Raw genomic sequence first — 25,760 nt, 5'->3', positions numbered from 1 at the left:
CCCACACTCATGTTGGGTGGATTCAACGATGGAATGATGTCATCACTCACACAACGAGATTTCTTTGCATTTACAATAGACAGTTGACTGAGTACCGCTGAAGATCTTGTGAGGCCACTACTAAAGATCTCCATATGACCTTTGAAGCCCTTGTCATAAATACCTTTGATATGGATTTGCAAACCTGACTTGCCCACCTCCATCGCCAAAAGCAAGTTGCAAATAACTATGTTGTTTGGGGAGGTTAGATCAAGGCTCATCTCCATTGGTTGGAGGTTGGTTATCAAGTTTCCAAAGAATTTTTTCAAGCTCTTTGAGCTCATCATTTTGTTGTTGGCATAAAGAGAATCAAGGAAGGAAAATAGAGTTTGCGTGAGCTTCTTGATATTATCTAAGCTTTTGTGTGCCATTATGAGAAAGTTTTCATTGCGTAGGGTACTTCTACTGAGAGAGAACAAGCCTAACCGTCTTGTATTTCTATTACTCCTAACAAACTTGCTCCAAAGCAATATTCCTTTTGTGAGTAGAAGCTTATGCTTGTTGATCTTAAAGAGGTGATTTTTTCCATGGCAAATGATAAATCCCTAGATGTAATGGCTTCCCATGTGAATTTTATAAATTATTTTGGGAAGACATTGGTCTTGATTTGCATAAAGTCTATCTTGAAGCTTTACTTTCATAGTCCTTAGGGAGCATAATTAAGAAAGGAAATATCAAATTCATACCTAAAGTTGGTGACCTAGAGGATATCTGCAATTGGAGGCCCATCACACTTTTGAATGTCTCTTATAAGATCATCACCAAGGTGCTCTCCCTCAAGATTTGACATCTCTTGGCATAGATTGTGTGCCCTGAACAAACTAGATTTATTAAATCTAGGTATATTCTGGATAACATCATCTTAGTCTTGGAGGGTATGGAGTGGGCTTGTCAATCCAAATAATAGGCCTTGTTCCTTGAGATTGATTTTGCCAAAGCTTATGACCGAATTGAATGGTCCTTCATTCTAGCCATGTTGCAAGCTTTGGGGTTTAGTCATGTTTTCTTATAGTCAGTGCAAATGCTCTTTGGGGATGCCTTTGCATGCATCACCATTAATGGTGGACAATTTGAGGCCTTTGGGTTCTTCAAATATATTCGCCAAGGGTGCCCTCTTGCACCCTTTCTATATGTTCTGGTTGCGAAAGGGTTTGGCTGCTTGCTTGCCAATATCGTTTTGGCGGGTCATGCACATGACATTGCTCTTCCTAATTCTTCTGACTAGTCAGTCAATGACCACTTTGTGGATGATTCCTTCATCACCCTTATCGAGGATGAGGAAAATACTGCCAACACCTTGCAATTTCCGGACACCTTCTGCTTAGCCTCTGGCTCAACCATTTAATGGCACAGGAATCTCTGCTGCTGATAGTCCTTCCTGCTTGGCCCATCATGGTTCGCTTGCTACCAATGGAAATGGGTGCAACATGGTCATTTTTTTTGCTTTCTTGACATCCCCTTTACCTTTCAAGCGTCCCTTGTAGAGATTTGGAATTCAATCTTGAGAGGAAATGAGAATACTAGATCACTCAACCACTCTCCTTAGCTGGCGAATTTCAAATTTGCGCTAAGGTGCTAGTTGCTACGCATGTGTAGTCTTCCTCTTGTTGAGCTCCTTTGAAGGCCCGTTATCTCAAGCTTGAGCACCTGTTGCATGATTTTCTTTGGGCTTCATACACTCCTCACTATGGCTTCCATAGGGTGGCTTGGGATTTTTGCTATTTGCCTAGAGATTTTGGTTGGTTAGGGATTCTTTCTACTCAAAAGTAAGGTGTTGCTTTCCGTGCCAAGTGGATCATTTGGGCTCTCATTGGCAATGAGCCCTAGTAAATTCTTTTGCCACATTGTATTTCTTTAGGCTTCCTAATTAATCGACTTGCCTAGAAAGGGATTGGCTTTCAAACCCTTCTGGTCACCTTTGAAGTTGTGTGAATCCAAGGTACCTTTTTGGTTAAGAGCATTTGGAAAGCTTGGGAAGCCATCAATTCTTGGCTCTGTTGGGTTGGAGATGGGTTCAGAGATGGGCTCTCCATGAACCAACATAATCTGTGGTGGTCTCCCTTCTTTGCCATTCAAGGGGTGCCCTTGGCTAAAGGGCAAGGAGCTAGTGCTCTGCATTTTTCAAACATGGTGTCAGGACCCCCAAGGACTTATTTTCTCGAGTCACCATGAACCTTTGCTCCTGGGAGGACATGCAGGTGTAGTTATGACTTTCCTGTCTAGATCGCGAGACATTTGATCTTCTAGTTTATGTTGCACCTCCCCATATGATGCACAAGCTTGGTATTTAATCATCTAGACTTGGGTGGAAGGATTAGAAGTGGTATCTTGCCACTCCTATGACCAACTACAAACCCAAATTGGGTTATTGATCATTGGTTCCCTACCTGCCTATAGTTGACATGCTCAACCAAAGCTGGCATTTGTAATCCTCTCAAAAGACTTGGAGTCTTAGGTTTACCATTGTTGGGAAAGCAATCACTAAGTCGAAGATTGCACACTTTGCTTGGTGCATCCTCTTTTAGGGGTTGCCTTTGAGCCCTCGGTTTAGGCATTTGGGTGTCCCTGACCCCAGATGTCCCTTTTGCAGGCAACCAGTAAGCTTTCTACATATTTTCAGGCTCAACAGATGTGCCCAACAATACTAGCACTTGATTCATGACTTCTTTGAGCCTTTCTGCCTAGAAGCCTTTTCTCAGTATATGGTTGTTTTGGGGGATTTGCCTAGGCTCCCCTTTAAATATTTTTAGATTTGACATGCTTTAAGAATGGAGATTTTGTTCACTCTCTCGAAAGATCAAAATGTTGTCTTGATTTCTCATAGCTTTCTTGATATAAATGTCTCTATGCACACTAAAGCTTGTATATATAACAATGTAATAATGCAGATTCAAGTACAAACTGACAAAGTGGAACTCGAGGTGGCCCACCTCCAAAAGCTTCTTGCCATTGGGGGAATACTCCTTGTACAGTGGCCAGGGTGCCACTTGATACCATCTTCGGAGATTGTATGCCGCCTCGTGGTCACTGGAGGAGCCACAACTCTTCTGCTCGACGCTCACACATCCCTAGGTCGCATTCTCTGCGTTGCTCTCCTAGTGGCAGTTTTGGTGGTCACCGTCGCTCGGCCTCGCCTCCTTGGAGGTAGGGTTTTGGTTGATCCCTCATGGTTCCTCCCATTCCTCTTGATTTTGCATGACCTTCCTCCAGTAGGGATCCGAAGTGGTCCTTCCCTCAGCTGGACTTGGTGATTTCCCCTCCCAGGCCGAAGGGAGATAAAGATAACACTTCTACTGATGTTGTGATGGGTGGGCTCCTCATTAGCCACCCACTAACCCTACTGTGGGGTTTTCATCTTCAAGATCCTTCTTCCTCGACTAACACTGTTCTTGCAGCTTGAGGGCTTTTTTCATATGCTCTATTTTGTTTAGCAACTTGTTTTCCAGCCTAAGAACTTTAGATTTTTTTTTTTGATGAGTAGCCATGTTTTCAGGGTCTGATTGTTTGAACTTCTGCGAGGTGATCTAGTATCCCAAACCCTTTTTCTCGTGACTATGTAACTTTATTATTATTATTTTAATAGGAAAGGACTATTTATTAAAAAATAAAATAAAAATAAAATTACACCTCTTGCCATATTAAGTATAAAATAATCCACGAAAATTTGCGAGGTACATCCAACACGACAGGAATATTGGTGTAAACAAAATGTAACCCTAATGGATATTCAGTAAGGTGACAAGGCCTCAGTAAAGCAGTCCGCGGCAGCTTTGCTTTGTCTGAAGAGATGGCGAGCGACGGAGAGAAGGAGAAGAAGAAGATAGTAATGGTGGCGCCCATTGCGCGTCCTCTTGCGGGGAAGAAGCTCTGTAAAAAGACATTTAAGCTCGTTCGCCGAGGTATTTCTATTTTTGTTTTCTTTCCCTCTCTTGCATTGCCTATGCATTTTTCTGTTATTTATGAATAACTGTTTGCAGCTTCGGAAGCGAAGTGCTTGTTGCGTGGTGTCAAAGAAGTGGTGAAAGCGATCAAGCGCGGGAAAAAAGGGTCATCATCTGTTCCTTCAAAATCCCATTTGTATAAATAATTTGCGTCTGCGCATTTGCAAAGTAGTTATTCATTTTTCACCTTTTTAAAGAGAAATACTTATTAACAATAATAATTGTAGTCAAGACTTTAGTTAGCTTGCACATCATCTACCAGTCTCTTAATAGCTTGTTCTGCCTTTTCACTAGGATTGATTCTTTCCTTTTCATTATTTGTCTTGATTGAAATCATGGTTACCATATTAGGCACATTGAAGGATTATATAAGAAAATAAAAACCCTTACCTTTTCCCTCAAGTGGATATATCTAAGAAATGTCATCTTGGAAATGATTCTAAAGATAAAACTTTTAATATTTGCTCTTTCCTCACACTTCTCTTGAGGCTTTGATAAATTTTTGCCCTGTTTTTTTTGTAACCGAATGCTTCTTCTGTGGCCTTGAGAATCTTTGATTATCTATCTTTTAAATATTGGGCGTTGTAGTTAGGATTTAGGATCCTTCAGTAATGACCATGCTTTTGGAAAGCGCTACATATAAAAGGAATGCTCTGTTCATCTGTTTGCTGAATCCATTCAAACTTGGTTGCATTTAAGGTAACTTTTCGGTTTGATTGATTCAACTCAAACTCTATTCTAGTTCATGCATAGTTTGTTGCTTCTTTTCCCAAAGCTTCATTGGAAGAATTATATTTTCTTATAAAATATGCTAATTGTTGAAATACATATTTTTTCCCTTAAATTGGTCAAAGTGTATTAAAATGAATTCACAATGGGGCTTTGATTTTAGTCCTTCCACAGGTTTGAAATCAATATGTCAACGTCAAAGTACACTCAAACACAAGGTAAATACTTTGCTGACTTGCTGCAACTCACAAGTTTTCTATTGCATTGCATTGAGAAAATGCAACTTGTGGATTGTGGCAAGTTGGGCCTAGTACTTGATGAATTGCATAGGTTTGAAATCAATATGTCAACGTCAAAGTACACTCAAACACAAGGTAAATACTTTGCTGACTTGCTGCAACTCACAAGTTTTCTATGCATTGGATTGAGAAAATGCAACTTGTGGATTGTGGCAAGTTGGGCCTAGTACTTGATGAATTTTTTTGGTATTCAATTGAATTTTACATTGAGGCTTGTGATTTCTTGATGCTTACTATCTTGGCAATGGGACATTATAGAACTTGTATGGTATTCATTCTTTTCTCTCATTTTTTGACATTTTATGGTCTTATTTCACTCAACAAGAGATGTTTGACATCCATGTGACAAAACCATATCAAGAGAAAGGATTGAAAGAATTAAGATTTGGGTAGAGATAGGGGTGACATGCTGTTCGAGGAAAGAAAATATAATGATAAGTTCATGAAAGATGGTGTTGCCTCCAGCCCTTGCAAGTAGCATCACGCCATCATCCCATTAGGGCTGTTGTGTCTAGATCCTCGCGGGGGGTATAACTCTCAAACTTGATGAGGGAATCACTCCTAGACCCTTACAAGGGGTGTTTCCCCCAAAATCTTGCTTGTTTCACTGCCCTAACATTGTTCCCAATTTTAAGCCCTTGTAAACTATCTCATTTATTGCCTTGACATTTAATATCTAAATTATGATTTTTTTGATTGGAGTAGGCTTATGTGTTCTCTACAAGCATTAGTTTTTTCATTTAATTATGTTTTTTTGGTTTAGTTTTGTTGGGTTTTTGCCACCTTTTGAGTTTGATTCAAAATTTTGGGTTGTAAACCTATGCCAAGTTTGATTTCTAAAAATGGCTTCAAGAACAACCTTGTATTTGTAAAGAATAGGATCACCTATTTACTTCAATTTATGTGTTGAAGCCTATGGGAGATTTGAATTGGTACATGGAATGGAAAGAGGTGCAACATAGAGGACAAGGGGAGTGCTACATGTCGGGATAAATTCAAAAATATCGAACAATGCTAGGAGGGATAATTATACAATAGGTGATCTTTGAATTTTTGGGATAACTCTTTTGACATTTAAGGTTGTAAAAATTGTAATGTGCACAAGGACACAAGTTGCAAATTTGTGATACTTGGTGTTGTATTCTATAAATTAGTAGGTTTGTTGTGGGCATCTTTCTATTGAAGTGACAAGGTTGGAAATATGATGTAATCAATCTACCACTTTGGTGAACATGCCTTTGGAAAGTTATTGATGGATGCCAAAAATCTCTAATAATCCATGAGGATTTGGAAAGCAACAAGTGTGCCATATGGAGAGGAAAAAATACGTTATGATCTTGTAATGGGGAGAGATTTTGAATATAATGTATTCCTTGTTCTCTAGTTCTAATAAGTATATCTAGAAAATACAACTATCTTAAAGAATTGGTGATTTTTATCAATCCAAAGTTGGTGGGAGCAAACTTTGAGTTGGGTCAGAGGGAGCTTAGGGGTTGCAAGGGAGTTGGAATTGTTGAATTAGAGATATCAATTTCAGTATCATTGGTGTTTTGAAGATAATTACTCACAATCCATGTGGATTAGAGGTAGGCTCTATAAATCTCAATGCAAATACTTACGTTTATCTACCTAGGATACATCAAGAGCATTTGTAGAAAAGTTGTATGAGAATGACTTGCAATATGGACACAGTGAGGTGGAGACTCTAGCATACCAAGAAGACTAAACTTGTGATTTGCCAACACCATAGAGGATCTAAGAACAAGACAATGATATTTGAGATGTCGAGCTGGGAGTTGCTTATTTGTCTTTACTGACTCTTATCTATTAGAGTCACTACATGGAAAGTCATCAAATTAATGGGAGGAGCTATGCTAGGTTTTGCAAAGATAATGGCTTGCGGGATTATTCTCTTATCATAAACATATTTAGATAGCATCACAATCATCTCTCTCCCTATCTAATTTCGATCCACAACCCAAAGTAATGGGACCCAAATTTCACAACCATCCAAGAGACAAATATTATCAATGAGTGGAATAGGTTGATCTTTGTTTAAATGTAATGTTAGAATTGGTACATGAAATTGAAAGAGGTATAGTATTTAGAGGACAAGGGAGTGCACGGCACATGTCAAGAAATTAGAAAAAACATATAAAAATCATTGTATAAAGGGAAAGCCATGTTTAATCGGTGATCCTTGAAGTTTTGATATGACTCTCTTGACATATAAGGCTGTAAAAAGTTGATGGGCATAAGGCCACAAAGTCACTAGTTTGTGATGCTTGGTATACTATTGTAAGAATTAGAAATTGGCTAGGGGGACTCTTCCTATTGAAGTGGGAAGGTTGGAAATATGAAGTGGTCAATCTAGTAAGACCCACTTAAGTGATTGTGCCTTTAGAAAATCATTGATGATTGTCAAAAATCTCTCATATGCCTTGAGGTCTTGGAAAGGAACAAATCTGTTATTGAAGAAGCAAAGAATGTGTTACGATCTTGCAGTGGAGAATTTGAATATAAATATTCCTTGGTCTCTAGTTCTTGGGACTATAGTTGAAAGATTCAACTCTCTTAAGGAATAATATGTATTTGTCTCAATCCAATGCTAATGGGAGCAAACTTTGAGTTGCACAAGAGGGACCATGGGCTGCAAGGTAGTTGGAATTTGGTATGTTCAAAGGAAAAATGAGTATGTCTTTGAATTGAAGTTATGAATCTAAGTAGTGTTGGTGTTTTGAAGAATGCGACTCTCCTAAGTGTATTCCAAGTGGGTTGGGGGCTGGCAATGTAAATCTTAATACAATAATGTTTATCTCTGCTCAAGAGAGATTGAGAACATTCATAGAAAAGCTCCATGCCAATGGCTTGTAATATCACAATCAATGTGCAACTCAAGGCGAAGACTTGCATACCAACAAGACTAAAATTTGTGATCTGTTGATACCATTGAGGATGTAAGATATGGATGCTTAGATGATCACCATGAGAGTTGGGCATCAATCTCTGAGTATCATAGTCACCACATGGAATTGAATTTAAAAGAATTGCTTTTCAAGGGTTCTAATGAGACATATCCCTTAGTCTCAACTTGATAATGAGAGTTGTGCTAGACCAGGAGCTAGAAAAGAGTAAATATATGAAGATAGAACATTAACCTTATCATCTTTGTAACTCAGATTCAGCTCATTCACTTGATTTTGGAAATGTTGAATGTTCCCTTTTTTTGGTCCTCTAGGAAACAACTTGGAAACATGTCACCTGCTGGCCCTCCATTCTTGTCTTCAAAATGCTGTGGAACATTTTAAAGACCAACACAAGTCAATGTTTTTCTAAGTTCTTAAGTAGAAAGAAATCCAAGTGGCTTTGGCATTAAATAAATGGTTCTAAGCTAGCACTAAGGTGAATCTCTAATTCATGCATGCATCAAAGTGTTGGACTTATTTTCTTGTGTTTGATAAGATATTTTCTGATTTCACCATTAATGTCATTAAAAGTTCTATAATATATTAACACAAAAACCACAAAATATAGTAATATATTTTGAAAATTTCACACACACACACACACACACACAGAGACACTGCTGTCCCCTATTTGGACCTTCTAGGAAATGTTTGGGAAACATGTCCTTCATCACCAAAACATTGTGGAATGGAGGTTGAATGTCAAAACTTGTATTCTTTAGAGTGAATTGAATTGCAGTTGATACATATCAAGTTGTCTCTAAAGACATGTAATGTAGCCTTTCCCAAGTGAAGTAACTCAATCACCCATCATTTATTTCTTGTAATCACTCATCGTTTATTTCTTGTGGGTCTTGGGAATTTCGCATTAGGATGTTCCTGGAGTATAATAATTAGTAAAAAGGATCAGAGTGTCATAAAGGTTGGGGGGGGGGGGGGGGGTGGGGGACTTAGGTGCTATTATAAAATGTGATTATAATAGAGTGTGAAATAAAGTGAAACTAAAAAGTAAGAAGATTTCTTGTAATGAAGTTGATTTCATGTATTCCTCTCAAATCTTTTTCAAGGGACATGGAGGAAATTTGCAGCGTCTATCTAATAAATTCTATGCAAGGAGGAGCTATATTGATCAACCATTTTATTTTCTGGTTTATACATCTTGATGGAGTATTTAACTTTGTTTCAGTTTACCCATAGATGAACTGGAATTGAAGGATGAATTGGAATTGGAAGATGAAAAGCCACAGTTTCTTGGTTGATTTCCCACAGAAATCAACATTGTACAGATCTGATCAATCTTCAGTTGAGTCCAATCCTTCAATTCCACAACCTGCTAGAACCGTAATAACATCATCTTGACTGGTCACAGCCACAGAACTTGGACTGGATGAATTAAACTTGATTATGGCCCATATTGAACAATCACATATCAGATTGCAGCATAAGAGTTTATTGAATATCATGGCATGCTTAGTGCATTCTGACCTAGACGATTGATTATCTGGTCTTTCATTTAATAGAAAGTAGAATATTACACATTGCTACTGATATATATCTTACATACTGATGCAGCCTCCTGGAGGCTGGAGGTGGAAGTTGCTATGGATGGTTGCCGGAGGCGGATGGGTGCCCTGTGGTTAGGCATCTAGAAGCATCTGGGTGCCTTTGAGTGGCACCAACAGGGCACCCAGCAGCATCCACAGGCATCTTCAACTGAAATTCTTCATTCTTATCCTCTGATATAACTAAAGTCCTTCATTCTTGCCCTACACTCTTCAACAGTATTACTGAACACATCTTCTAGAGGTAGTCTTGTTCATTCTGATTATCTTGATTAGAAGTATTTCAGTTTTGTCCTAGAAGCAGCATGAGGATATCTACTTCCTTTTAATTGTACAAAAGAGCTCTCGTCTCATTAGATGAAGATGCCTTGAGTGTTCTTTTAAGGCATTGTTTCAACATAGCACTCTTCTTGATGATATCCGTGCTGTTTACTCTAGTATGTCATTCACTTCCATTGCATTTGCAATTCAAACTGAGTTAAATGTGCTGAAATGTTTAAATCGTATCAAGGTTTATATCAGAGGAATCCAAACCTCAGCGGTAGGATTGTAGATACCTAATTTGTGAAGACAATATGCTGCATTTAAAGGAAATGTCACTAGCTTCCTTCCAAACCTGACAGTAGTCTACTGTCATATTATTTATAAGATTAGATAATCAACTGATTACTTATGTTGTGTAGATGGCTGCTGCTGTTCACTTGATATCAATTGCTTGCCTGATCTGTCTGAGATTTTTCATATAATAATTATCTGATGTTTGGATTATCTGATTAATATTTTCCTGACAAAGTTGAAGTGCAATAAATGCCTAGATTTTGTTCACATCCTGGACATAATTGATGTTTAAATTTACCTTGAAAATGATGTCGAATGCATATATTCTACAGTGTAGATGCCTATTTGTGAACAAACAATGTAGATTATCTTTTGATCTTGAGAATACAACACTGAAATTACTTATCTCATTTCTTTGCATATTGATATACATATTACATAGTATAACTGTCATACACACACACACACATGCATCCAAATTCACCCCCCACAAAAAAATTCCTCATCCCACAGCCGCTCCGGAATCCACATCCAAATTGCTATATATATATATAGCAATTTGTAATATTCTGCTTTCTATTAAATGAAAGACCATATATATATATATGTATGTATATATGTCATTGGCAACATGTAATATTCTACTTTTTATTAAATGAGAAATCAGATAATATATATCAGTAGCAATGTGTGATATTCCACTTTCTATTAAATGAAAGACCAGATAATCAATCAGCTGGTCAGAATGCAGTATTCATCACACCGATTCTTGGAACAATATGTAAACTGACGTTTATTTGATCTGACCACATATCTCATGCTTGATCTCGTGCTTATTCTCAGTCCTCACATGGTCTGCCTGTCTTCATCCAACATGGCTTAATACCTTGTCATTCTTCTCAAGTTTTATGAAGGTTAAGTATTTGCATTGGTGTCGCTCAATAAATGTTAGTTAAATTCCAAATGGTTTCTTGTAATTGTTACTTTTTTGATGAATTGCTGTGTTTAACTAAATAATTAGCGCTTTCTAAAATTAAAACCGCTGTATTTTTATATTTTGATTGTTGTTCGTCAAGCCGCTTGTTTGTCATCACCCAGCTGTTGTTATTAATAGTGTTTTCTGATCATTCTTTCTAAGATAATGGTGTTCCTTCAGAGTGGGGCATGACAAAATGGCATTGTAAATTTTCATCAAAGTTTTATTCAGAGGTATTAGACACTTTAATGTGGGGGCTTTGTTTGGACTAGTCATGGAAGAAGTTTCCAGATTTTTAGAGGTTGTGTGGAAAAAATACAGCTCTATTGCATGCAGATTTATCTAGTATTTTGTAGTTAATTGTGATGTTTGAAGTGTTAGAGCTGTGTGTCATGTCCCCTCGTTAGCTCCTTCTGGCAGTGATATGCGAGTTAGCCTATCAGGGAGTCTCCTAGGCTGGCAAGAATGTTTAGAGGCTCACCCAGGGTTACAATGTTCGGATTTGAAGTTTCTGACAGTGAGGGCATGATTCAGAGGAGTTCATATAGGAGGAGACCCCTACTTTCTAGGAGGTGGAGGTATCATCCATCATTGAGGTTATAGGAGACCGTCCCCTGGTTTCAATTTCGGGAGATTCAGAGGTCTTCCTACTTTTTAGGGTTATCCCTAGATTTGAGGGATGAGATTGTCGATTATTTCATGATATTCGACATCAATTACAGGGGGTGGCAAGTTTAGTTTCACCTTCTGATGGTGATCTGGCTATTAGTTGGCTCTTGGGGAAATATTTAAAATTTAAATATTTCCCTAAGTTAGTAATTAAATATTTAAATAAGGCTAATTAATTAGCCACTAGGTTGAAATAAGGAGACTTTTGGCTCCAGTTGGTCAGTTGTGTTGGGGTGTGATAGCCCGTTGGAAAGTGCCAGACCTCTACTATTTGATTTTCAGCTACAAGAGCTTTGGTGACACTTGATGCTTTTACCATGATTGAAATAATGTTTTTTCCTCTATGTTGGGCGCCAATAATAGAAATAAACATTATAACCCAAAGTTTCCACTTAAGTCATATTAGGTCATTTTTAGGGTTCGAATGCCTGGTAGGGAGTTATAAGTAGAAGCAAAGGAAGGAAGGATTATCCTTTTACATCATTCATCTATCATTTTGGGCACTTGGCTTTGGTAGAGCATTCCTCCAACTAGGATGCCAACCCTAGGTTGAGAGAATAAACTGTTTGGGACGTAACCTTCAAGCAGCTGTGATTCAGCAGGTCTTCAGTACTATTTTCAGGCAGAAAGCAAGCAGTTTCAGCAATGGCAACCCTTCTTATCTGATCTTCAGCAGCAGCCACCATCTCAGATCTGATCTTCAGCATTGGGCCGCCTTTTTTGCACACCTGACTGTTGGAATAAGAACAGATCTGCTGCAGACCTGTAGTTGGCTGCCTATCCATATTTGGCGTTGACTGTAGCTAAGGTACTGGGTTGCTTTTATTTCTGTAACAATCATTATTGGGTTTGTTGGGGTATTCCCAGCTTTCAAGTGCTGTGATTTTAGATTATTTCTATGCTGTTTAAATATTGTTGTTACTAGTAGATACTGCAACACATCTATTTTGAAGAGAAACTATCAAAAATCAAACACCAAATTTCTGCACTTCTGTCTACTCTGTAAGAACACTTAAAAAATTGCAGGAGAATTCTATTTATTTAAATAAAGTTACAGCAGATCGGTGAATCGGTTTGCTAGGGATATTTTAGTGGTATCAGAGCCTGATCTTGCCAGCCTATGGGTTGATTGCAATCTAGGATTGAAACACTATGGCTGATGAACAGAGAAATGCCAGGCAGAACCAAGTAGAAGAACAGGAAAGAGCAATGACGCAAACACTCATCACAACACAGCCCTTGATAGTCCAAGCCCTCGAGAGATTACAGGATAACTTGGAAAGAATGGAGTTGGATAGGCACAGGGGTAGACAGGGACGCAGTAGATCTGTGTCAGTAGCAGGGAGTCAGCATAGCCACAGATCTCATGCTTCTGTAAGGAGCTCCCTTCATTCCCATAGGCGTGAACACCCCCATACACCTACTGGAGACAGACCCTTGCTTCCACAATTCTTACCAAGAGAGCGTAGAGCACAGGCAGATCCATCGGAGGTGGAATTTCAGGAATATGTTATGGAAGCTGCAGCTGAATGGAGGGCCTTACCTCTTGAGTTCCATGATGTTTTTCCTCTTCCCCAGTATTGTTCTTATCGCAAGGATACTACTAGGTTCAGAGTTGACAGGGGTTTTAGACCACAGCAAAATAATGATCTCAATAGAGATATTGGGAAAGTCTCATTGGTCACTTATGATGGTACGGGTAGTACTAGTGCACGAGCTTGGGTGCACAAATTGGATATTTACTTATCTTTACGTCCCATGCCAGAGAGGGAGGCTATACAGTTCGCTGTATTACACTTGAATGGGATTGCATATGATTGGTGGCATCATGGGTTGATCACCCAGGATCATGACTTGATTCACTCTTATACAGATTTTACTAAGCGGTTTATTACCTGGTTGACCGAAAAGACACAAAGCTCTACTACAAAGAATTGACCCATCTTAGACAGACAGGACAGGCTGAAACTTACATTAATGAATTCCAATGCATTGCTGTGATGGTACCTGATATGCCCCAGAAGCGGAGTGTGATGTTATTCATTGAGGGGTTGCAGGACAGACTTAAGGGATTGGTTCGAGCATTCCAACCAGCCACCCTTAAGGATGCCATTGATGTAACACTAAGACTGGACGGTATTCCTACTTATCAGTCTGATAAGAGATCATTCAGGGACGCAAAACCTCTACAGAAGGCCAACACCTCACAGAATAGGGAGGGACAATCATCTAGACCCCCTAGGATGGACCTAGAGACACGGAATGATTTGAGGAGGAAAAAGCTTTGCATTTCATGCAAAGAATCTTGAGAGCTTGGGCATCGTTGTATGGGTAAGGGCAAGGTTCATTTGATTGAAGTGACATATGAGTTTGTTGATGAGGAGATACCTGACACTGACACTGAGGACAGTCACGAGGAGACTCATCAGGAGCAATCTCAGTTGGAATTGGACATGCCAGAGAAGTGACTATGGCTACCTTATTTGGTTATCCCAGATTCCACGCCTTTCGACTGAAAGGCACATTATAGGGCCAACGAATCACAAGCTTGGTCGATACAGGAGCTACACATAACTTTATTGATCAGAAATTGGTTGAGAAATGTGGGTTACAATTTGAGATATTTGAGGGTTTTGGAGTAAAGGTTGTAGATGGTGCAATTTTGGGCTGCACTAGGAGAATCTCACAGCTTAGTATTTAGATGGGGGATTTCACTTTGACAGATGATTTCCATATTCTACCTTTGGAAGATTATGATGTTATTTTGGGTATGCAGTGGCTATAGGGAATCAGAAGGTATATTATTGATCACCAGTGCATGTAGTTAGAGTTTCTGTTTGAGGGGAAGAAGGTGATCCTGAGAGCAGCTTTAGACGGTGGACCTAAGGAGGTGACTTCTCGCAGGATGGAGTCTATTATTAGACATGATGATATGATTTGGGCTACATGTTGTTTTGTGAAGTCCAAAATACCTACTCCTCAGGATGGCAGAACATTTCATGTTGATATTTAGTCAATAATGGACTGACATGGGAGAGTTTTTGGTGACATACCTTCTGGTGTACCTCCAGATAGAGGGTTTGAGCACGGGATAGAAATGGAGGATGGAGCTAAAGCAATGATCACCACTCCATATCGTCACCCTAGGGCATACAAGGATGAGATTGAGAAGACCATTCATGAGTTGTTGGACATGGGCTTCATACGCCCCAACTCTAGCCCCTTTGCTTCTTCTGTGGTATTTGTCAAGAAGAAGGATGGGACCTTGCGGATGTGTATAGATTACAGGGCACTGAACAAAAAGACAATAAAAAACAGATACCCTATTCCACGCATTGATGAGTTGCTAGATGAGCTTCATGGAACTATCTACTTCTCTAAGATTGATTTTCGTTCAGTTATCATTAGATCCGTGTATGATCAGAGGATGTACACAAGACGGCTTTCCACTGCCATTATGGACATTACGAGTTCTTGGTGATGCCTTTTGGCTTTACCAATGCACCAACATCTTCAACAAGCAGTTGAGGGCATTGGTTCTAGTGTTCTTTGACGATATCTTGATTTACAGCCAGACTTGGAATGACCACATCAGGCATGTTGAGGAGGTACTTAGCATCATGGAGAACCAGTCTCTATTTGCTAAGTTGTCCAAATGTGAATTTGGACTTAGAGAGGTTTTGTACTTGGGCCATGTGATCAGTGCTGACGGAGTTAAAGTACATGAGGAAAGGATTCAGGCTATTCGTGATTGGCCCTACCCCCAAGAGCATTACTGAGTTACGTGGGTTTCTTGGTCTGTGTGCTTATTATAGGTGATTTGTGAGGGGATTTTCTCAGTTAGCAGTGCCATTGACCGATCTCACAAAGAAAGGAGCTTTCAGATGGACAGAGGAGGCATAGGGAGTCTTTGATAGACTCAAGGAGGTTATGAGTACCTGTCTAGTATTAGCACTTCTTGATTTCTCATAGCCTTTTGTGTTGGAATGTGATGCCTCAGGTGTGGGCATAGGAGCAGTATTGATGCAGAATAAACATCCCATTGCCTATGAGAGTAGGAACTGAGGGATAATGAGAGACTATACATATGACAAGGAAATGTTGGCTATCATGCATGCATTAGCCAAGTTCAGACAGTACATTGTTGGCAGCAAATTTGTGGTGAGGACAGACCACAACAGTCTGAAATACTTCCTTGATCAAACAAAACTCAATGATAGATAGCAAAAATGAGTAAGCAAAGTCCAAGCCTATGACTTTGACATAGAGTTCATTAAGGGGAAGAATAATGCAGTTGCTGATGCACTTTTCAAAAAACCACCTATCGCTGCCATATGTTCATTGAGCGAGATTTCAGCAAATTGGAAGGCTCAACTTTTAGTTGAGTACTCCAAAGATCAGCAGGCTTGTGAAATCATGGATGGGCTGATTTCAGATGATAGGTATAGTGTAGTAGATGAGATCATCTATTACAAGGGCAGAGTGTTCCTTATTTCGGGTTCTCAATTGAAGGAGCGAATTTTGCAGGGTTGCCATGACACCCCTAGGGCATCCAGGGTACAGTAAGACTTACAGGGCATTACGAGAGAGATTCTCTTGGAAAGGACTCAAGGATGACGTTTTACATCATGTTCGAGAATGTTTGACATGTTAGCAGAATAAGTTCGAACATACCTTCCTTGCTGGATTATTGTAGCCATTACCCATATTGGAAGAAGTGGACAGGGATCTCCATGGACTTCATTATAGGTCTTCCTCGAGTATAGGGGAAGGATTGTATATATGTGGTAGTTGACAGATTGACCAAATACGCCCATTTCTTTCCTATCACAGTTGACTTCACCGCATCTCAGATAGTAGAGTTGTTCTTTAGAGAGGTGTTTAGATTCCATGGCCTTCCCAAGACCATAGTGAGCGATAGAGATAGTAGGTTCATGAGTTCATTATGGCAAGAAATTTTCAGGCTTACTGGTACTGAGTTGACACCTAGTACCAGCTACCATCCACAAACAGACGGACAGACTGAGATTGTAAACAAATGGGTGGAGGGATATTTACGCAACTATGTCTCAGGAAAACAGAGAGCATGGTTGCGTTGGTTACACTTGGGCGAGTATTGTTACAATATTACCCATCATATGTCTATTTCTATGACACCATTCAGAGCCCTCTATGGTTATGATGCCTTATCATTTGTAGACTTGGCCATTGAGGATAGCAGAGTTCCTCTAGCACAGGATTGGGTTCAATAGAACCAAAACATTATGAAATCCCTTAGGGAGAACTTGCAACAGTCACAGAATCAGCAGAAGATCTATGCTGATTGGCACCGAGTGGAGAGGGTGTTCGAGGTGGATGATTTGGTCTTTCTACGATTGCAGCCCTACCGACAAGGCACCCTTAAAAGAGGTGGAGTTGAAAAGCTCAAGCCGCGTTTCTATGGACCCTACAGGATCCTCAGGCGTGTTGGGGAGGTCACATATGAGCTTGAATTATCTTCAGATAGCAGAGCTCATAATGTATTCCATGTATCTCGCCTGAAAAAGGCCCTAGGGTAGCAGGTTGTAGCATCCCTTGATCTACCTTTGTTGGATGAGGAAGGAAAACTAATTCTGATTCTTGATCAAATCTTGTAGGAAAAGGAATACCAACTGAAGAGAAGGGTGATCCGAGAGTACTTGATTCTTTGGAAAGGCCTCCCTATTGAGGATACCACATGGGAAAGTTAGTCCATTTTACAGCATCCAGGTTTGCAGTTGCTTGTGGGCAAGCACCTCCGAGAGGGGAGGACTGTCATGTCCCCTCTTTAGCTCCTTCTAGCAGTGATATGTGAGTTAGCCTATCAGGGAGTCTTGTAGGTTGACAAGAATGTTTAGAGGCTCACGCAGCGTTAGAGTGTTCGGATTTGAAGTTTCTCATAGTGAGGGCACGATTTAGAGGAGTTCCTTAATTATAGGAGGAGACCCCTACTTTCTAGGAGGTGGAGGTATCATCCATCATTGAGGTTATAGGAGACCGTCCCTTGGTTTCAATTTCGGGAGATTTGGAGGTCTTCCTACCTTTAAGGGTTATCCTTAGATTCGAGGGATGAGATTGTCGATTATTTCATGATATCTCGCATCAATCACAGGGGGTGGCAAGTTCAGTTTCACCTTTTGATGGTGATCTGGCTATTAGTTGGCTCTTGGGGAAATATTTAAATATATTTAAATATTTCCCTAAGTTAGTAATTAAATATTTAAATAAGGCTAATTTATTAGCCATTAGGTTGAAATAAGGAGATTTTTGGCTCTAGTTGGTCAGTTGTGTTGGGGTGTGATAGCTCGTTGGAAAGTGCCAGACCTCTACTATTTGATTTTCAGCTACAGGAGCTTCGGTGATACTTGATACTTTTACCATGATTGAAATAATGTTTTTTCCTCTATGTTGGACGCCAATAATGGAAATAAATATTATAACCCAAAGTTTCCACTTAAGTCATATTAGGTCATTTTTAGGGTTCAAATGCCTAGTAGGGAGTTATAAGGAGAAGCAAAGGAAGGAAAGATTATCTTTTTACATTATTCATCCATCATTTTGGGCGCTTGGCTTTGGTAGAGCATTCCTCCAACTAGGACGCCAACCCTAGGTTGAGAGAGTAAACTGTTTGGGACGTAACCCTCAAGCAGTTGTGATTCAGCAGGTCTTCAGTACTATTTTCAGGCAGAAAGCAAGCAGTTTCAGCAATGGCAACCCTTCTTATCTGATCTTTAGCAGCAGCCGCCATCTCAGATCTGATCTTCAGCATTGGGCTGCCTTTTCTGCGCACCTGGGTGTTGGAATAAGAACAGATTTGCTGCAGACCTGTAGCTGGCTGCCTATCCATATCTGGTGTTTACTGTAGCTAAGGTATTGGGTTGCTTTTATTTTTGTAACAATCATTATTGGGTTCGTTTGGGTAATCCCAGCTTTCAAGAGCTGTGGTTTTGGATTATTATTATGCTGTTTAAATATTGCTGCTACTAGTAGATATTGTAACACATCTATTTTGAAGAGAAAATATCAAAAATCAAACACCAAATTTCTGCACTTCTGTCTACTCTGTAAGAACACTTAAAAAATTGCAGGAGAATTCTATTTATTTAAATAAAATTACAGCAGATCGGTGAATCGGTCTGCTAGGGATATTTCATTGTGCCTATTTGGTAAGAGCATACCGTAGCATATCATAGAAAAAAGCTCAAGGAGTCTAAGAGTAGGAAGAATTGCACTCCTTGTAGGTGCTATATGCTATTCTTCATAAGACATGATTGAATTTTATTGAAGGTTTTTAACAGCAACTGAGTTTGTTCTAGATAAACTATCAAGCGATAAAATGCTTGAGAATATAAGAATAGTTTGCTTGTCATGCCAAATGACTTGTGGACTTTCATGTTTGTGATCAAGCTCAAGGCAAGATACAAATATTGTTTTGATGCTCTTATTTGAATGAGGGTTTTGTTAATATCTATGACTGATGAATGTTTGGTTTTGAGCATCTTTAGGGCGCTCTTGGAGGAGATTCAGACTTTAGAGTAGCTTATGGGACTTGTAAAAAGTCCACTATAAGGACAATAATTTCTATTTGGATTATGTGAATGATGGATTTATTTTTTAGTTGGAAACAATTGTGCATTGGTTGAGGTATCATTGATACACTCTTATATATACAAAGTGCATAAGATTTTGTAGGATATTTGTGAGTGAAAACCTTTGCAGTGTAAAGTTTAATAGATCTTTATTGGTGGAGACTAAAGTAATTATATTTTCAGTCTTGAGATTATATAATTCTGAAGATCTTTGAGATTTTGTGTGCTTAAAGATTTCTGTAAATTCAATATATATTGAATATATATTGAAGTAGTATTCTGATATAACCTGAGATCGATATACCAATGTTTTTGATATGATTTGCAGATAGAAAATAGAACTAGTATATATATGTTGAAACATAACCATGTGGGGGCATGACCCTACGTGGTCATGCCTCAACATATATATAATTGCACCTTTTCAGAATAATCACAACTCACCTGATACTAATCCGTGATGATAAAACAAGTCTGATAACCGATAACCAAGTGGTGTATATAATAATGAAGACACCCGATATTATCAATTGGTATGAAGCATAATAACATCCGATTAACAATTGGTGTGTAGTCGTAATGACACACGATGCTTATCGGTGGTGGAGTAAATTATCTCAGACGTAATTCATATCTTCAATATAGAAGATTGATACTTTGTATCATATGCAAGAATGACGAATCAAGATTCTCACATAACCAGTAATCTGCAATGTAAGCGTGACAATTTTGTATATATATATATATATTTGTCAACTACTAAGATTAAACAATAGATGTTTCAATACACTAAGAGCTAACATTCTTAACACTTCCTCTTTAGCAATGAGGGTTTTGAAACAAATATATATACACAAGTTTAAATACCACTCAACTGTGGCTAATCAATTATGGTATTCGGCAAAATCCAGCCCGAAGAACCATGATGGTTATCAATGTGTCCACCAAAATCCGACTTGAAGAACAATGATAACACTTTCCTTCAACACTCGTGGTGTTAGAAGGTCAGTCAACTATTGATAAGATTGTCACCTTACAATAGTGACCTTAAACACATATGAATCACAATGAATCATTGTGGAATCTAATTTCTTTCCAAATAATCCAAATAATAGCTTTCTCAACCACACTACTTCGCGAGCTCCCATGGAGGCTGCCATATATTCAGCTCCAGTGGAGCTCAAAGCAACTGTAGGTTGTTTTCTACTGAACCATGATATCATTGCTGACCTAAGACTGAAACAACATCCTGTTGTACTCTTGTGGTTTATGGAACAACTAGCCCAATCAGAATTAGTATAACCTTCAAGTTTGATTTCAACATTTTTGTACTTTAATCCAAGACCAATAGTGCCACGTAGGTATCTCAAGATATGCTTTGCAGCCGTTAAATGAATCTTCTTTGGTTCACACATTAAGTGACTTAAGACATTTGTGGCATAGCAAATATCAGGCCTAGTATTTACCAAATACATGAGTCATCCAATGATTCGTCTATAGAGAGTAGGATCAGTAAATTTTGAACAATGACTTCCTCCTTTAGTTTGTGTAGAATAGTTTCCGTTGGAGTTGCAAGGGTTTTGCTGTCCATCATTCCAAATCTAGTCAAGATGTCCTGAGTGTATTTTCCTTGATTTAGAAAGATATGATCTTTCTTTTGACATACTTCTAGACCCAAAAAATAGTGTAGTAGGCCTAGATCCTTCATTTCAAATTCAGCTACAAGATCTTGTTTGCATCTTTCAATTTGGTGATCATTTCTTGTTATCAATAGATCATCAACATATAAAACAAGTATTAACATATCATCATCATTAGAGATTTTGAAAAATATGTTAGGATTAGCTTCGTTCTTTGAGTATCCTAATTTTGTGAGGTAGCTATCTATCCTTTCATACCAAGCTTGAGATGCATGTTTGAGGCCATAAAGAGCTTTCATGAGTTTACACACAGATTCTTATCTTTTATAACAAAACCTTTAGGTTGTTCAATATATACTTCTTCATTAGTGACCCCATTTAGGGATGCAGCCTTGACATCCATTTTATGTATCTTCCATCATTTGAGTGTTGTAAATTGTTCTTACCGAAGTGTATCGAGAAATAGGGGCATAATTTTCTTCATAATCAATACTTGCCTTCTAAGAAAAACCTCTAGCAACAAACCTCGCTTTATGTTTTCCAATACTGCCTTTGATGCATATTTGATTTTGTATAATCACTTTGAAGAAACAACTGATTTGTCTTTTGGTCTAGGTACAATATACCAAACATCATTTTGTAGTATGGAATGGATTGATATTCTTTAACCATAATATCTTTCCAAGCTTGACAAGTTAGGGCTTCTTCAACTGTTAATGGTTCAAATTTAGTAAGCTTAGTTACTAATGCAGTGTAACAAGATTTGTTTATGGTTTTCTTGGTTTCCCTGGAAATTTCATCTGGCCCAACGTTATTTTCTTCAATCATTTTTCTTGCCCACAATGGCCTTTTCTTAATATTCGAGATGTCTCTATCTTCTGTAACTGGTAATAGTTCATTTTCTTTTGATATGTTCTCCCTCTGAATTTCAGTTTGTAGATTTTCATCCAAGTTTGTAGTGCGCTCATCTTCTATACTTGTTGATAGTTTTAATGCATTGTTTTCCTCAAATATGACATCTTTGCTTACCTCAATTGATCTTTGTCTAGGTACACAGACTCGTCACTCTATAACCTTTAGAGTTTTCATTGCACCGACAAATATCCCTTTTCTAATTTAGTTCTTTTTTCTTTAGGTATGTGAATATAAACAGGGCAACCAACAATTCTAAGATGACTTAAGTCAGGTTAGTTCTTGAAAAAACTTCTTTGAGTGTTACGTTTTCTAGTATTCAGTGTGGGCATTTGTTTTGAATGTATACAACAGTATTGGTGTCCTCCGCCCTAAAAGAGAAGTGTAGGTTTTGATCATGAAGCATGGCTTTTGCTGCTTCAACAATGGCTTTATTTTTTCTTTCTCCTACTCCATTCTTTTGAGGATTATAAGGTATTATATACTCTCTTAATCCCAACAGAAATTTTCAGAATTATATTCTCCCCCATTGTTTGATCTTAGGGTTTTAATTCTTTTTGACGTTTAATTTTCCACAATTCCTTTGAATTCTTTAAATTTTGATAGAATCTCATTTGATTATTTGACCTTTAAAAAACAGATCCAAGTTTTCCTAGAGAAATCATCAATGAATATTATGTAGTAAGAGTAACCTCCTAGAGAAAGTGTTGGCATAGGTTCACATAAGCCAGAATGAACTAGTTCTAGAACTGATTTAGGCTTTTGTTCACTAGAAGGAAAAGGTCTTTTAATGTTCTTTCCTAGAGCACATCCTTTATTGGTGCCTATATGTTTTGAATTTAGGCTAGGTGTTCCAGTGGTGATTTTCTCAACATTTGGAAGTGAACTAAATCCAATATGTTTGAGTCTTCTATACCATACTTCATTAGAATTTGTTACTTTGTGGTTAATAGCTTGCTTTTGAATGTTGCATAGTTTATATAGGGTCTCAGCTTTAGTCCCTATGGTGATAGCATTTTTTAGATTAGTGTTTTATAGCCAGTGCAAAACTTTGTCTTCATTGAAGGTTACTTGAAACCTTTCATTTGCTTGTCGAGAAATTGATACTAGATTTCTTTTTATGCCTGGTACAAAGAGAACATTGTTCAATTTTAATGTGACCCCAGGCCTTAGTTGTATAGAACAGGTCCCAATTCTTTTAACTGGATAGGTGGCGTTGTCTCCAATTGTGACTCCTTCAGTGAGATGATTTCCAAAAGTTTCAAACATATCTCTGAATCTTATTATATGTTGGAAGCACCACTATCTATTATCCACACATTTTCATTTGATTTCATCTCACTTAATAAGGCAAGTAGAATAATATATTTTCATCCTTCTTTGTTTTAGCTAAAGAAGCTATAAGATTTTTTTCCCTTTCTGAACATTTTTTGAAGGTATTTGCGAATTTCTCACACTTAAAACATTTAACTTTGGAGAAGTCATTTCTTCTGTAATTATTATTCTCTTTCCTTTTGCCATATTTCTTTCCTTCAAATTTCCTTTATTTCCCTTTGTTGTTAGAGATTGAGAAGAGAGCTTTATTTTCTCCCTTCTGATTTGAGATTTTTTACTTTAGAGATCCGTCTTGATTCCTCTGATGTGCAATCGTTTTTTAGTTAATCAAAAGCTGGTATTGAAGGCCTATTGACGACTTGGATGAATGCTTTCCAAGATATGGGTAACCCTTTAAGTGCTATTATCTATAGTTCTTGATCTTCTACTTTGCTTCCAATAGAAGATAGATGATTTTTAATTTCAGAAATCTTTCCAAAGTAGGATAAGATTGTTTCTCCTTTACTCATTTTTGTATTCATTAGTTGATTTTTTTAATGTAATCAATCTACTTGAGTTGTTGATTTCAAATGTATCCTTAATCGTCTTGAATACTTCAAATGCCTTTTTGAGGTTTGAGATGGATGGAAAAATATGATCTTTTACTGAATCCACTGATTTTTTTGGCTTTATTATTTCGTCTTTTCCAAGTGGCTTTTTGTGCCTTATCTTCAGGTATTGAAATGTGTGATACAATAAAGGATTTTAGCTCTAATTCTTCAAGAGTTGTAATAATCCAAATTTTCCAAGAAAAGAAATTTGCTGCTCCTTCAAGTCTGTCCTCTACTAACATTATTCGACATATTGTCACTTCTAATTCAAGATTTAAATTTGAGAGTCTCTCTACCAATTTGGCTCTGATACCATGTAAAGTTTAATAGATCTTTATTGGCGGAGACTAAGTAATTATATTTTCATTCTTGAGATGATTTAATTTTGAAGATCTTTGAGATTTTATGTGTGCTTAAAGATTTTTGTAAATCCAATATATATTCAATATATATTGAAGTAGTATTCGGATATAGCCTGAGATCGATATGCCAATGTGATTGATATGATCTGCAGACAGAAAATAGAACAAATATATATATATATGTTGAAAGATAGCCATGTAGGGGCATGACCCTGTGTGGTCATGCCTATATATATATATATATATATATACATATGTTGAAAGATAGCCATGTAGGGGCATGACCCTGTGTGGTCATGCCTATATATATATATATATATATATATATATATATACATATGTTGAAAGATAGCCATGTAGGGGCATGACCCTGTGTGGTCATGTCTCAACATATGTATAATTGCACCTTGTCAGAATAATCACAACTCACTTGATACTAATCGGTGATGATTAGACAAGTTTGATAACTGATAACCAAGCAGTGTATATAATAATGAAGGCACCTGATATTATCAATTGGTATGAAGCATAATAACACCCGATTAACAATTGGTGTAGTCATAGTGACACCTTGAGAGTCTCTCTACCAATTTGGCTCTGATACCATGTAAAGTTTAATAGATCTTTATTGGCGGAGACTAAGTAATTATATTTTCATTCTTGAGATTATTTAATTTTGAAGATCTTTGAGATTTTATGTGTGCTTAAAGATTTTTGTAAATCCAATATATATTCAATATATATTGAAGTAGTATTCGGATATAGCTTGAGATCGATATGCCAATGTGATTGATATGATCTGCAGACAGAAAATAGAACAAATATATATATATATATATATATATATATATATATATGTTGAAAGATAGCCATGTAGGGGCATGACCCTGTGTGGTCATGCCTATATATATATATATGTATATATATATATATGTATATACATATAGATATGTATATACATATAGATATGTATATATATGTATATACATATGTATATACATATATATATATATATATATATATATATATATATACATATATATATATATATATATAGGCATGACCACACAGGGTCATGCCCCTACATGGCTATCTTTCAACATATATATATATATATATATATATATATATATATATATATATATATATATATATATATATATATATATGTTGAAAGATAGCCATGTAGGGGCATGACCCTGTGTGGTCATGCCTCAACATATGTATAATTGCACCTTGTCAGAATAATCACAACTCACTTGATACTAATCGGTGATGATTAGACAAGTCTGATAACTGATAACCAAGCGGTGTATATAATAATGAAGGCACTTGATATTATCAATTGGTATGAAGCATAATAACACCCGATTAACAATTGGTGTAGTCATAGTGACACCTGATGCTTATCGACGGTGGAGTAAATTATCTTAGACGTAATTCATATCTTCAATATAGAAGATTGATACATTGTATCATATGCAAGAGTGATGAATCAAGATTCTCACATAACCAGTGATCTGCAATGTTAGTGTATGACAGTTTTGTGTATATATATATATATATATTTGTCAA

General features: G+C 37.6%; 1 protein-coding gene across 1 annotated transcript in view; it reads left to right on the top strand.

Annotated features, from left to right (window-relative positions):
• Nucleotides 1-3,703: 3,703 nt before the first annotated feature.
• The window catches only part of LOC149529442 (Ribosomal protein L7Ae/L30e/S12e/Gadd45 family protein), a 30,112-nt gene continuing 8,055 nt past the window's right edge, over nucleotides 3,704-25,760 (top strand). The window contains exons 1-2 of the mRNA XM_089809954.1: nucleotides 3,704-3,938; nucleotides 4,017-4,086. Coding sequence (XP_089666080.1) covers nucleotides 3,827-3,938; nucleotides 4,017-4,086 — 182 coding nt within the window. The 5' untranslated portion in view covers nucleotides 3,704-3,826. The remainder of the gene's footprint in view (nucleotides 3,939-4,016; nucleotides 4,087-25,760) is intronic.

The sequence above is a fragment of the Cupressus sempervirens genome, chromosome 11, assembly GCF_028749045.1.
Source record: "Cupressus sempervirens isolate cs-2001-9-10 chromosome 11, ASM2874904v1, whole genome shotgun sequence".
NCBI lineage: Eukaryota > Viridiplantae > Streptophyta > Pinopsida > Cupressales > Cupressaceae > Cupressus > Cupressus sempervirens.
The sequence above is the reverse complement of the archived record's forward strand: the minus strand, read 5'-3'. Positions and strand labels throughout refer to the sequence as shown.